A 13,871-nucleotide genomic window follows, 5' to 3' on the forward strand; every position below is an offset into this window, starting at 1 on the left:
CATTGATCGCCAGTCCTCTAAGGCAGAAGGCGGTAACAAAGCACCCCCTGTCTATCAGGAGCAGAAGGATTGCCGCTCAGCCGTTTTTGCATGTAGCAACCTCCAAGCGGGCCGAGGTACTACTCATGAAGAGGATGGGCATTGCGCTGCCGGCGGCACCAGTTTCTTCTGCGTCCAAGGGAGCATATGAGGCCATTTCGCAGGGAACTTGACGTCGAGCCAAGTTGAAGCTCTGGACGAGTTATTCCCAGCGACTAACACTAGGGCAGGTAGAAAGCTCTTCTCGGACGCTGGAGTAGGATCGCGTAGCCAGCAGTAGAGGCACCCAGCTTTGTAGGTTGCAGCGCTGCTCTTAGCTCGGTTGTAGACCTTTTATGTAATATCGAAGCTTAGAGTTGTTCGCTAGGACGGTCCAGCCTATGGCTGTAAAACCTCCAAGGGCGCTCGTCAGAAGCACGCCATTTGTATGTTTAAATTTTTCTTCTTAATTACAATGATGGGTAAATCTTTTACGTATTCGAGAAAAAAAATCAGCTCTGAAGAATAGAAAGAGAGAGGTAGATAAACTGCAGGCACAGAGATAGATTATCGTCGTCTTCTGTACGCCTTGAGTACGTACTGGGTAGCTATGTGTGCACTATCTCGCTCAGTGGCACTCTGCACATACTAGAGGCATGCAGTCGCCATCTGACCGATTGGATTACTTGCTCTGCTCCAAGAGGATATATATGACACCTGTCAACGGGTGAACAAACAAAAAGATCGTCGTCGTCGTCAATGACCTAAACCTTTAACACTACATTCTTTAGTCTTTGGACTAAAGGTACGTCTTATATAAAAGGACAGAGAGAGTAGTTTGGTATTCAACTAACATTTAGCCGGACCTATTTGAATCTAAATAATAATAGCTAACTATTAGCTCCATTGATCGAAACAGGGTTTTCAGCCTTTTGGATCCACCTAGCTAATAGTTGGTTGTTAAAGCTTAGCTAGAGTGGATTCAAATGGGTCTAACTAATAGATCTGGCAATTGTTAGCTGGATACCCAACTAACAACTATCTCACCGAACCCAGCTAGCTGCTAATAAATTACAAAAGGAATCTTTTGCTCTTCTACCTACCTCTATTCACGTGCCTTACCAATAACAAATGGAAAAGGACGGACGTTATAAACAAAACAACAAATCCATCCACATTTTACCTAGTGAATTCAAATCACACCCTCTAATAGCTAGTTAGTATCAGCTGTGAACTATTAGGCGCAGCTAACTATTAAATGCTATTAGATCCAAATTGGACCTTAATATGCCAGGTCATGATCTTTGACCTTTGTCCTTCATATTTCATTTATCTAAACACATTTGTTGAGGAGCTGCCAGAAACTAGATCATAGGTTTGGGTGGGCCTGCGCTGCCATTCACCGATGGCAGATCAATGGAAAGGGAATGGATCAAAGCGTCTCCCACAAGCGGACCAAAGACCCTAACCCCACCTCCATGGACTAGATCCGGATGTCTAGGGGCTAGATCTAGTCATGGATGCTGTTGTAAGAGGAATGAGGAACGATTGAGGGAAAGAGCTTCACGAATTCGGAACCGGATCTCAGGAAAGTACCTGGAACTTCACTGAAAAGGTCAAGGACATCGATCCCCTAGCTTGTCATGGAGGCGGCTGCTCTACAGCTACTACTAAGTCCTAGGGTTCAACTCATATTCACCATACTCTTGTGGACAACAGCTCCTCAGCCTAATAAGTACTCCCTCCATTCCACATTATCAGATGTTTTGTTTTTCTAAATACATAGCTAGCATTTGCTATATACTTATGCATCCTCCCCCCTTAACCACTGACCACAACAACAAGATGTCAGCGTAAGTCCTATGATAGATTGACACTTCGTCAAAGTGTTCAACTTGCACAATATGGTGTGCTAAAAGATTTGGACATCGTTGAAAATGATGGGAGGCTCAATGAGGATGCCATATTCAAATGTACGTAGATTGTTTATAGAAATACCGCCAGACCTCCTTACGCCATTGATGGGTTTAAATTGTGCCTTCTGGGATTGGGTGGCAAAGGTTTCTTTGCTTCTTGGTTTAGTGTTGTCTTCGTTGTGAGTTGTTGTGTAACTACTTGCTCTTGTTTTAAGCGGGTTGTCGTTACTCGTTACCAAAGTTGCATTAGTCATTGTAGTTGCTTGTTTTCTGTTTTTCAATTGTAAACTCCTTCTGGATGTGTTGTCTATCCTGTCTGGAGTTTTTTTTTATCAAAATATAATCGGTGGCTCTACTGCTCGGTTGGTTTAAAAAACAAATAAACGAGAAATGACTTTGAACAAAGGCCCGATTATGTTTGCAGTAAAGCTCCTCAAGTTTACTAGCCCATGATCATGGGTGAAAACGTTCGATGGCACTGCTATAGCTCATAGTATAGTTCACACCCGCCAGACCACAGAACTTTGATTCCTACCCTATGCAAATTTGGGTAACTATTTCTATACTTTATTAGAAAATTAGTTATTTCTGCATGAGTTCCCTTTTGTCGTTGTAAGAGCATCACCAACTGATTTCTAAATTAAACCCAGTCTCAATCTCAGTGAAGGGGAAAAATCACCCTCCAATAGTTTTGTATAGCGATTCTCAATTTCTACGCATATGGCCAAGAACTCCCAATCACATTGGCGAGTGGGTTTTTTCCATCTCGCACAACTTGTTTTTCGGATTTTTTTTTCATCTCGCGCAACTTGCGGTCCTGCTCCTCCTTTTTTTATTTTTCAGGAGCATATTATTGAAAACTATTGGAGAAGGACAACAATTCCCTCCCTACTTTTTTTCAGGAGTTGGAAAATTCATAAACTTGACAAGTGAATTTTTTAACGGTTGGAGATGCTCTTATGTCGGAATACCAGCACCTTAGACAATGCTAACACAAGTCTTTCATTCATATTTCATAGTACACCACAAGAGGCAGATAATATGAAGCGTGTTGTCATAATATGCATGGATGCACAGGTTTTATTTGCTGTTGGTAAACCTTTTCCTGCCTTTTGAAAATGCTGCATAATCTTTGCCTTTATTTATATTTGTACATTTAGATACAATACAAGAAGATAGCAAGAGTTTTTACAACGAGCGGTACAAACAACGCCTAGCTAGATGCCCTATGCGTCAGAATTATTTCATGTTTAAACAAAGCAAAACAAAGCACACGGAATATATAATCTCGGAAATTACATGTACAGTAGGATGGCAGATGCAGCGATTGAGCAGGAGCTAGCAGATGCATGGTACGCTTCATCATTTGGTCATCGGAGGACTGCCATGGCCATGGTTGGGGCTAGGGCCTGGAGTGGTTGGTGGGAACGAATCGGTGTCCTTGTTAGTTGCAGCTGCAGGCACCTGCAGAACCCTTCTTCCAGCGCATGGATAATGGTGCGTGCTCATGGTGGCAGCAGTGAGCTGCACGAAGCAGCAGGTGGTGCTGAGCAGCATCATGGTGATGAGCACAGCAGCGACGGTTTTCGACGAGATGGCCATGGAGTTTACAAGCTGCAGGACACGGTGATCTTGATAATGCTAGCTAGCTAGATAGTTTGGAATATGGGATCGGGAAGAGGAGGATGAGAGAACTCAGCAGCCAGGTCCTTCTTTATATAGGCAGATTGTGCCACTGATGTAGTTCAAAAGATAAACTTTTAATTAATTTATTTATGGGACTTCGTTAGTGGAGTACCGACACCACTTACAGATATCACCGGCGAATTGTTTAGGACATCTAAGCTTTACCAAACTGAACAGGTCATGTTGATGATAGTTTGCATTTATTAACCAATCACCATTAGTCATGTTGATGATAGTTTCTGATTAGAAAATAAAATGAGGGTACATGTGTCTTTTATATGCTCTCTTAATTGTCTTAAAATTCCTAGAATGCACAATATTAGAGGACACTAAACCAACAATAATTAGGCTTGATGTTATGTTGTACACATGAAGGTTGAAGTCAAGAAATAATGTATGCATTATACTTTTTTCGGCTTGATGTTTTGCATGGAACGAATTAGTAGCTATTGATTTATTCATTAGTTGAAACAAGCTGGCTCGGGAGATAAACAAGTCGAGCCGAGCTAGAGTTAAGCTCGCTTTCGTTCTTAACGAGCTAATTAATCTAGCTTGTTATATCCAGCCCTACGCACAGACAAACAAATTTTCTGACTATGATATCAACAGGCTGCAAAAAATAGTCAATTTGTTTTAAGGGAGAGGTTAAGTGATTGGTTAATTTTGGAAGTTCAAGACGGCTAGGAGTTTGATACTGCAATTCAGGGTTGAAAATCATATATAGTTACCAATCATCTGCCACCCTGTATTTTCAGAATAAAACCATCAGTCCTCATTTGGAATGGAATAGGGTATTATGAGCATGGCTTTTGGATCAAAGGATTATCCGGTTCCTTTCCTATAGAACACTGTTACAGGCTTCTTATTTCAAAGGAAAATGAAAATCCAGTCTGAGCCCAGGTTTTCTCTTCCATCACAAAGTACAGGACAACCACGCGTGCTTGGACGCTAACTACATTGTGCACATCACTGTTCCCAGTTTGCACTGAGCAACACAGATACTGCAACAGCTACACAGATAGCTGTACGTTGTAGTAAGCACTAAAGTTCATTTCATTATTTCTAAAGTTTATTTGATTCTACTTCTTGTGTTCCAAACATGTCTTCCCATTTACTTCCTGTATTTTTCTAATCCTCTATTTTGCCAATATCCCTTTTTCTATTCTTGTGGTTTCTTTTCTATTTTTCTGTTTTCTTTCCTTTGTTCCTGCGTTCCTGACCACGATAATGAGCATATATTCTACTAAAATTATTTGTAACACTCTCGATCAACATTTCGGCAGCACCAGGTTATCAAGGACTGTATCTCATGGAAGCATCATTAGACTTTAGATTTGCAGACCGAGGTACTTTGGTTCAGTAGATTGTATGCATATTGTAATGGTAATGACTAAATGTGCATATTTATATAACGCTCTACGTACCATCGCATTTTACAGGGGCCATTCGGTGGAGGAATCAACATCCAAGTTGGAGGTTCTAATTTGGCTCTCATATAGCTGGGTATAGAAAAGAGTCTTAAACAGCTCATGTTGAATGGTAAAGGGATATATATCTATATGGTTATGATTTAAAGAACCGTGCCACTACAGATTGCTTCTCTTCGTCTTTGGGAATTGGAGTCATGTTCCTAGTACTTTCAGTCAAATTTGGAAAAGGCACTTTGAAGCCATTTAGCTTTGTTTTGACTGGCTGGAACTCGTTCAGTGGTTTATGCCGAGGTTCCATTAGGCATCATGCATCCTTTGTGGAACAAGAACAAGGCATCATCCTTTGTGGAACAAGGCAACTGATCTACATTTACATATTCTTGTCTTTTTATATTGATCACTAATAAACGAAAACATGTAGTAAAGCCGAAAGAGTTTCGTATTCTTGCCAACAAACTAAATTGTGCCTAGAGTGAACAGAATCGAGGGAGTTCCACCCCTTAACATCAGCGTTCAATATGCTCTCACAAAACTTTATGCAAAGGACTTAAGTTTGGAGAATTGAAATCAAACCTGCCTCCAGGTGGTGAATTTAATTAGCATCTTGTTAAGGTAAGAGGGAGATTAGCTATAAATTATTTGGGAAAGATCAACCTGGATCTGGTTTATGCATAAGAATAGAAAGGAAACAGAGCTTTTTTCTTTTGCGGGGAAGAAAGGAACCAAAGCTTGTCTATAATTTATCAGTACAAATTCATCCTCTTCCATGGATACAAGAAGAGCACACAGCTGTGCCAAAAAATGTAATGTAGCAATTCAAAGAAGGCTAGGAAAGATTTCTAACACTTGGCACTAGAGAACATTGAGGAACCTTTATTCAAGAGCTGCATGCTTTTCCAGCAATTCCAAAATGCTACATTAGTTAGGTGGTGCAAAGAAACACGGGCACCATTGCATGTTAGGATGGGGAAAGGAAAATCGACTCGTAATTGTAGGGTGGAAAAATTCAAGGCGTAGTATCAGGTTGATTTCACAGCAGTTGTGATTGATTTAAGAAGAGCTGGTGACGGCCTTCTTAGAGTGTGAGTGAGAAGGATCATAAGTGACAATAGAGTCAATGCTCCAGCTTGGTGCGCTGAGCCCAAAGAGGTTGGAACGTACATCAATAGTGTAGATATGCCCAATGTAACCTGAAATAGAATATTTAACATTATTATTGGTGTTGTACACTAGTTCGTTAGGGCTTGGTTATACTCTTCATGTGCCTCAAAAAATGAACTTGTTCATGTGATGCAATAACTTCATCTGGCACATCGGCACACATATTGGATTGTGCACAACAATTGATAGTTACTAGCAGGAACTAACTGGATGTATTACCTGGAGAGCAGCCATCCCAAGTGTGCTTCCGATCAGTGACTTGACTGCTGGATGCATGTCTATTTTCCTTGCAGCCAACCATAATCCACCCACAGAGAATAATGTGGTTGTTGCGAGAATTCGGTGATTGAGCTACAAGAATGAGAAGAGCTTGTTAGTCTACAAGACAGGTGAAGAACTCTGGACAACACAGTTCCTGTGGTGATGCACTCCAAAACTTCTGGTGCAGATCATCAATGCATATTGACACAAGAACTTACTGAATACTTATATGACACTTCTTGCAAAATGGTCAATGCATACTTTGGAGAAGAAACAAACTGTTATGCTACTGTACTACCTATTTTGTGGTTCTGCCAAAATGAATTGCTTAAAAACTACTCCCTCCGCTCCAAATTATATGCTGTTTTGGCTTTCTAGATATATAGTTTTTACTATGTACCTAGACATAGCATACACTATCTAGGTACATTGCAAAAGCTATGTATCTAGAAAAGTCAAAACGGCATATAATTTGGGACGGAGGGACAAGAAGCAAAGAGAGTGACTGAAAAGTCTCAGATAAAATATTCCAGACAACATGTGGAGCTGAACTCCTTTGTATGAGAACATGAACAGATCTGTAAACTTAACATTGAGAGAAAAAGTTACCTGTACTGTAGATGTATTCTCAAAAAAATTGCGTATGAAAGGCTCCATACTAAATACATCTTCAGGAATCCAACTGTCACCCATCTTTGGGAATGAATTGTATGCATGCCCCTTGTCATAGCAGTAATAAATAATTAGATGAAAGAAAGAAAACGTAAACATAGTTTCGAGACAAACTACAAAACAAAGGCGGAGAATGTAATACTTACTGCATCATTGCCTGCAACAAATGCTCCAGATATTGCAGTAATGCCTACAACAGCACTGACAGGAATTGCCAACTTTCTGATTTTTGCTGCACCATTTACCCAACTCATTGATCCGGTTGGAGGATCAGGCATCACTACTGACAAAGCAGTCCACAATATACCACAGTATATAACAAATGCAGATGTCAGGTGAGTTGCCAGCCTGTAAGGGCTAACCCTTGGTTGAACATACTCAGATGTTGGTTCCTGAGGTGGAAAAAATAGTGAAGTTCGAAGCCTCAAAGTAATTAAACACAATGTTCAAGAAGGCGCTAGACGGTTTCTAGGCGATGACCCATGGCCTAGAGCCTAAGCGAGCCTAGGCTAGCCTAGGCGTTTCAAGGCGTTTTGCTAAATTTGCATTCAGCATGTATAGCTGAATAAATATATAAATGTAGTAGCTGAAATGCTGAATAAATAGAAGTTCCTACAGCAATAGAAGTGGTATCTTGTGAAAAAAATAGAAGTTCTAGGGACTAGAATGTAAGAAATCAGTTAAGGAAATCATGGCAAGAAAATTTGCAGAAATTTTTACAAAGTGGAGGGGCAAGTCGCAAAATCGCTCTGTCCTACCCACATCTCATCTGCAGCCCGAGCAGTGCGTCCTCTCTCCCTCCCTCCCTCCCTCCCTCCCTCCCTCCCAGGCCGGCTGCAGGCAGGCAGGCCGCAGGCTCAGCCTTCGTGCGTTGCCGCAGCTGCGCCTCGCGCGCTCCCCACGCCATCAAGACCCAAGGCCTGCCTTTCCTTTCTGCTCCCTTCCCCTCTCCTTCAAACGGATGCGCATCTGACTGGATTGGGAGGAGGGAGGCCCGGAGGAAGCGGCCCGGCAATGGATCCAGCGGCACAGCTCCCTCCCTCGGGCAGCGCGGCTCTGGATCTGGTGGCACGGCGCCTATTCTCCGCTTATCCCCCTAGGCAAGGCGTTACCCCTCCGCCTAGCGCTGAAGCGCGCCTGGGCGAGCACCTAGTACCGCCTTTTTGAACATTTATTAAACATGAAAGACATTGTCTAATAAATACCTCAAGGCCACTTTTCACCATCCACCAGCCAATGAGTCCTTGTGCACCACCAAGTGCAAAAAGAGCCGACAGCCTGAGCCCAAGTTGGCCGGTAACATAACCTTTTGCAATAAAGTATGCAAAAGGACCCGCAAATACAAAGCCCAAAGCTCTTCCCCACATTCTGTGTGCATACTCCATCCAGTATATAAATTTGAAATCTTCAAGGCTCATTCCTTTGTTCACCCTAGATATGTTTGTAGAATGCTGCAATTGCATCAGCAGAAATATGGCATTCAAAGCAGTATCTCTTAAGGAAGGGGATAGTCATTATCTATTTAAAGGAAAATAAATAAAGTTTCTGACAGTCCATGTGAACTACCTATTCTAGATTGCTACCAAACTCATATCAACTACTACTCCCCCCGTTCAAAATTATAATTCACTTTAGCTTTGTCCTAAGCCAAACTTCTCTAAGTTTTTCAGAAAAAATATATTAACATCTACAAATTCAGTTAAATGTGATGTCAAAACCTATTTCATAGAAAATATAAACTAGTTTGATGGTGTAGATGCTGGTGTATTTTTCTATAAACTTGGTCAACAATTAGAGAAGTTTGACTTAGGACAAAGCTAAAGTGAACTATAATTAGGAAGATAGGGTAGCACAAAACAGTCTTCCCTTTTTTTTTCTTTTCCTGTGATGTTGCAGACTGTTGTTTATTACAATGTTCTAAACTTTCAAAAAAATTGATAATATGTGTCAAGGTTACACAGGTGAGAACCATGGGGATTTCTGGTTTGATGCACATGGGAGCTAAAGTTTACTGAGCTTTCTAAACTTTGGTAGTTTTGTAACAGGTTAGACCATCATTTAGTTTAATATCATAACTCTGCTAAGTATCCATTTTCTTCTCTCCCTTTCCTCCCTCTCCCTCTCTGTGATCCAAAGTGGGAAGAAACGAAGGCAACCAACTTCAGTAATGGTCGAAGTCAAAACCATAATGCAAGGTCAAAACAGAATGGGATTGGATGGCAAAGCTTAGTCAAACCTTTGGTAGCGTTGGTATTGTAACAGTTTGTTTGCATATCCTTCAAACAACAGAAAGAGTAATTGAGTACTGAGGCCAAGTGCGGTACTAGTTTAGTATCACTGAAGTCGTGAAGAGGGGTGTCCACTGAAATGCTTAGAATCTTCTAAGAGGATCACAAAATAAAATCGAATATGCAAGAAAATAAGCCGTTGTGCATCATGAAAACAGGCCATTACCTAGTTACACCAGTGACCATAAAAAAATAGCAGACAAACGTAAGGCAATGTATGAACAAATGACAGCGATTGCATCCTTACCTTTTGTACTCAGGTGACTGCTTGTATTTCTCAAATTCCAGCTGCCATGAATCGTCTGTCACTGGAGGTATTTCCCCTGTGAACTTCCAGTCAGTCATTGACAGCCCGGAACGCGTGAGCCGAGTGATACCTCCGAGTATGACCAAGCTGAACACCCAGGCAGCACACCCAAAGAGCCATATTCCGACCGCCTTCTGTGCTTGAGGCCCTTTCGTAACCAGTAGCTTCAATCCTGAATTTGCTGCTCCATTGGCCGCAGCTGAGTTCAGTGCTGCTGCGGTAGTTGACATTCTCCTTGTGCATTGGCCAAATACGGTCTAAAACGAAACAAACATATGAATCAGCTGTAGTTTAGAGAATTCCTTTTAGCATGCCAAGGTGAAGTAATGAATGGTATATTGCAATGCATACCATATTTTCTAAAACTTTTAATAAATGGAATGTGAAGTGTAAATTTCACATATGCCAAAAAACAATTATTTACATTTTTGTAGTAATTTCTGCGACTGAAGCACCGTTTTCTATTTAACATTCCGCCCTGCAGAGATTGATCATGTATGCTATTCCATCCCATCTAATACACGTTTTCTATTTAACATTTCGCCCTGCAGAGATTGACCATGTATGCTATTCCATCCTATCTAAAAGTCGGGAGACAGATACAGCCAAGATTCAATATTGCTAATTCGGACAAGCTTCTCATCCCAAAATGGTCATATGTTAGTCCAAAACAAAAGGGATTTGCCCTACAAACAGTGGTTGGCCCGAGCCATTTCCGTCGAAAGCGGCCCAATCAATCACAGAATGTCCGTCAATTTCCTCGAAGGTGACGGCATCGACATTTACTCAAGAGGGAAGGCGCGAGAAGAGAGACAGGCCCGCTGACCTTGGGGGCGAGGGATCGGAAGGCGTGGAAGGAGCCGAACCGGGAAGCGGGAGAGAAGGCCCCCGCTGGCCCCGGCCTCGGCGGGAGGAGGCAGCTTCCGCCGCCGCAGGAGGAGGAGGAGGAGGCGGCGGCGGATCCAACCCTAGGCGTTGGGGCCGGAGCAGTGGCGTTCCTCGGCACACGAGGCATCAGCAGGGCGGATGCCTGGTCCCTGCCCCGCCGGAGCAGCGCCGCGGCCACCCTGCTACCCATCGCGGCCGGCGGCGGGGTCCGGCGGCTTGCGGAGGAAGTTGAACTGTTGGGGAAGGAAGCACACGCGGGTCGCGTCGGGCGGGGTTTAGAAATGGTGTGCGTGTGGGAGGTGATTAAAATCAGGGGACAAACTAGAAAGCAACGTGCGGCGTTGCCGCGCGGCCACCTGTACGAGGTCTTTTAATATTTTGAATATATTGTGTTAGTTGTAAAAGAAATTTTCATATAAAGTCTAGAATCTCCAAGTTTCATATAGAAATTTTGAAAATGGGAAATAGCGGTTATAGACGTGGTTATTTAAGACTAACAGCATATGGCTGGATTTTAACTAGTGACAATAAACCTTTGCTTGATCTGATTTGTCAAATCTTATACGGATGCCAATTGAGATCTGGAGTATGAATATCTGAAAGTAAATGAAAAGAATACTTCTATACGTGAAATGGATAAAGACAGAAAAACTAAATCGCTAATATTGAACATTTGAAGTTGCACTAATTCATATGATATTATATATCCACTGCATAGATCTAGTCATGAGAAACTTAACAAAACTAAATTTGATCTACATGAGAAACTCAACAAAACTTAATTTTTCATTTTGTGATTTTTTCTATGATTTTGTATAAGATTATTTACGCCGTTGTAGCTTAAGGGACAAGATGATCTCAACGCGCTTGTTGAGAGCAGCACCAAAAGCATCTCTGATCAGCTGACTGTTACGAAATCCCACTTCAACAAACTGGATGAGATGTCCTCAACCATTTCAATCTTACCGAAACGAATAGAAAAAGATTTAAAGCAACAGCAGAGCGATGACATCTTCAGAATTTTTAGAAAAGACATGGAGGTAGCTCTTGGGTTTCTTATGCTATGATCAGCCTCTAATTCGATATGAATCCGTTAGTTACATTTGTCTTTTGGTTTTTTGTGATGGCTGGCATGTGCGCACAAATAATTATCTTACCGACTTGCTAGTTTCTGAGTTTCCCCGTCGTCGCAGTAGATGTCAGTTCGGTTTCACATAAATATACAAGCTAGCTCAAATTTGGAGATGGCTCAAATTATATGGTGAATCTCGCATTCTATTTTGCATTCTGAAACCATGTCACTCGTATTCCGTTTTGCATTCTGAAACCAGGTCACTTGGGTTGCCGAAAAAGACAATGCAGAGCCACTGTTTGGACACTGACTGATCATTGCCTCTTTGTGCAGGAGATTGTTAGAGCTGTCAGATCTCTCAACAGTTAGATTGATGCAATCCCAATGCCAACGGTATGTATCCATTACTATAGTAAGCAAGTCGAAGTTTTATCTGTATCTCCTCTTTAGTTTCTATGTTTTTCATCTTGACTGAAGGACCAGAGATGCACAACCAACGGAAGGCCCCTCCCTGATGACCAACTACCAGTTGATAGAAATGAAAGGCCCCAGGTGAACCAAACACCAGAGGTAACCCGGGTGAGCCAAACACCAGTAGCAACCGTGGTGAACCAAACATCAGCAGCAAATGGAAGGCAGCTGGTGAGCCAAACACCAAATGAGAAAACTCTGATGAGCCAAACACCAGTAGCAAATGGAAGATCCCAGATGAGCCAAGTACCGGCAGCAAATGGGAAACCTCTGATGAACCAAATACCAGCGACAAAGGGAAGACCCATGAACGCTCAGCAGAGCGGCCGGGATGGCCACGGCGGTGGTGGCTGGCCGGCCGGCGAGCTGCGCCGGGCCCGCGCGGTACCGGGAGGCGGTCCGTGGCCTGCTGGCCACGCGCGCAGGCGCTGCTGCAGCGGCGCAGCACGGCCGTGGCGGGGACGGTTAGAGCGAGGCGGTAGGGGCGGAGGGCGATAGGGAGGTGCCTGCCGACCGCAAGAACGACGGTGGCAAGTGCTCAAGCCGGCCATGGCGCTTGCTGCCGCGAGGAAGAGAGAGTGAGGTCATAAGATGAGACATGTATCTTCAGAATTTCTAAGTAAATCAATTCATCAACTTTTACATGGCCTGTGCTGAGGACTGTTTTGCAGTCTTTGAAACAAAATCACCTAAGTGGTGACACATCTAGCTAATGACTCGCATAAAATTTGTGTCATTTCTTCCTTACAAAAAGGATCGAAACTCAGTGATGCAAACCCTAACCTTGACCTGGCCCGGCCGCCTCCACCGCCGCCAGGACCCTAACGCTGCCCTCCCGCGCCATCCCCACCGCCTGGCCGACCTGCCTTCCCATGAACCCCCTTCTAAGCCCGCCGGAGTTAGAGAAGAAGAGGGCAAGAGGCCAAAACCCTAGCTGTCGCCGTTGCCGTCTTCCTCTCTGGCGGGGCGCAGGCGTGGGCGCGTGGTCGCGTGGAAGAGGCAGAGGGTGGGCCGGGCCGCGTTGCGTGGGAGAGGGAGAGGGAGAGGGAGAGGGAAGGGGTGGTTGGCGCATGACGCGGGTCCGACCGGATAATTGGCCTACAAATTTCTTTATACCCCACCCAATTAGAATTAGGGGAAATATAACATAAATTTAGAAAGTTCACATCATAAGATCAACCAGTATCCTAGTCCTGATTGTTCATGCTTCGTGAAGAGTGGCAATTATTTATAAATGAAATGCTACGAACATCATCAAGCTTAAGAATCGTTTTTACAATAATATAACATGCGCCCAAAGTTAAATTATTATTGTGTTATTTTATTTCCATTATAATGCACCTCCTATAATAATATTAAAAATGGAAAAATAGACAAAGTCAAGTACCCTGTACAACAATCAACCCAAAAACACATTTTTCTACCTCTTTTCCAAACCATCCGAAGGCCCAACAAGGCCCAGCAGCCCAAATTTTTGCTTACCGCACCCGCACCAGGGGACATGCACGTCTCCCACGTAGTTGCGCTCGCCTCCTCGGTCCTCGCTCCTCCTCCAAGTCCCGACTCCGGTATTCTTTCCCCCCACTAATATATTATCTGTTCTAACGCTACGATGAAATTCAGGACAACACAGATTAAATAACCAAAATGGTTTATATGTTTTTGTGAATGGTGATTTTGAAAAATCATCGATCACATATT

At 43.0% G+C, this 13,871-nt stretch overlaps 1 protein-coding gene across 1 annotated transcript; it reads right to left on the reverse strand.

The window, feature by feature from the left end:
• Positions 1-5,779: 5,779 nt before the first annotated feature.
• On the reverse strand, positions 5,780-10,895 carry LOC136500549 (heme A synthase COX15-like). Its single transcript, XM_066495923.1, has 7 exons — positions 10,566-10,895; positions 9,680-9,996; positions 8,350-8,575; positions 7,291-7,536; positions 7,082-7,192; positions 6,431-6,562; positions 5,780-6,240 (listed from the first exon to the last, which is right to left on the reverse strand). The coding sequence occupies exons 1-7, from the start codon at positions 10,815-10,817 to the stop codon at positions 6,070-6,072; spliced, it is 1,455 nt and encodes a 484-aa protein (XP_066352020.1). The 5' UTR covers positions 10,818-10,895; the 3' UTR covers positions 5,780-6,069.
• Positions 10,896-13,871: the final 2,976 nt, after the last annotated feature.

This window comes from Miscanthus floridulus, chromosome 13 (assembly GCF_019320115.1).
Source record: "Miscanthus floridulus cultivar M001 chromosome 13, ASM1932011v1, whole genome shotgun sequence".
Lineage (NCBI taxonomy): Eukaryota > Viridiplantae > Streptophyta > Magnoliopsida > Poales > Poaceae > Miscanthus > Miscanthus floridulus.

What these genes read in the sequence shown, in the direction of transcription:
- LOC136500549 (XM_066495923.1), bottom strand. Translation starts at nt 10,817, where the DNA reads ATGGGTAGCAGGGTGGCCGCGGCGCTGCTCCGGCGGGGCAGGGACCAG. An exon ending in TCCGATCCCTCGCCCCCAAG is followed by an intron (nt 9,997 to 10,565) that starts GTCAGCGGGCCT and finishes GTTTCGTTTTAG; the next exon opens with ACCGTATTTGGCCAATGCAC. An exon ending in TTGGGATGGCTGCTCTCCAG is followed by an intron (nt 6,241 to 6,430) that starts GTAATACATCCA and finishes ATTCTATTTCAG; the next exon opens with GTTACATTGGGCATATCTAC.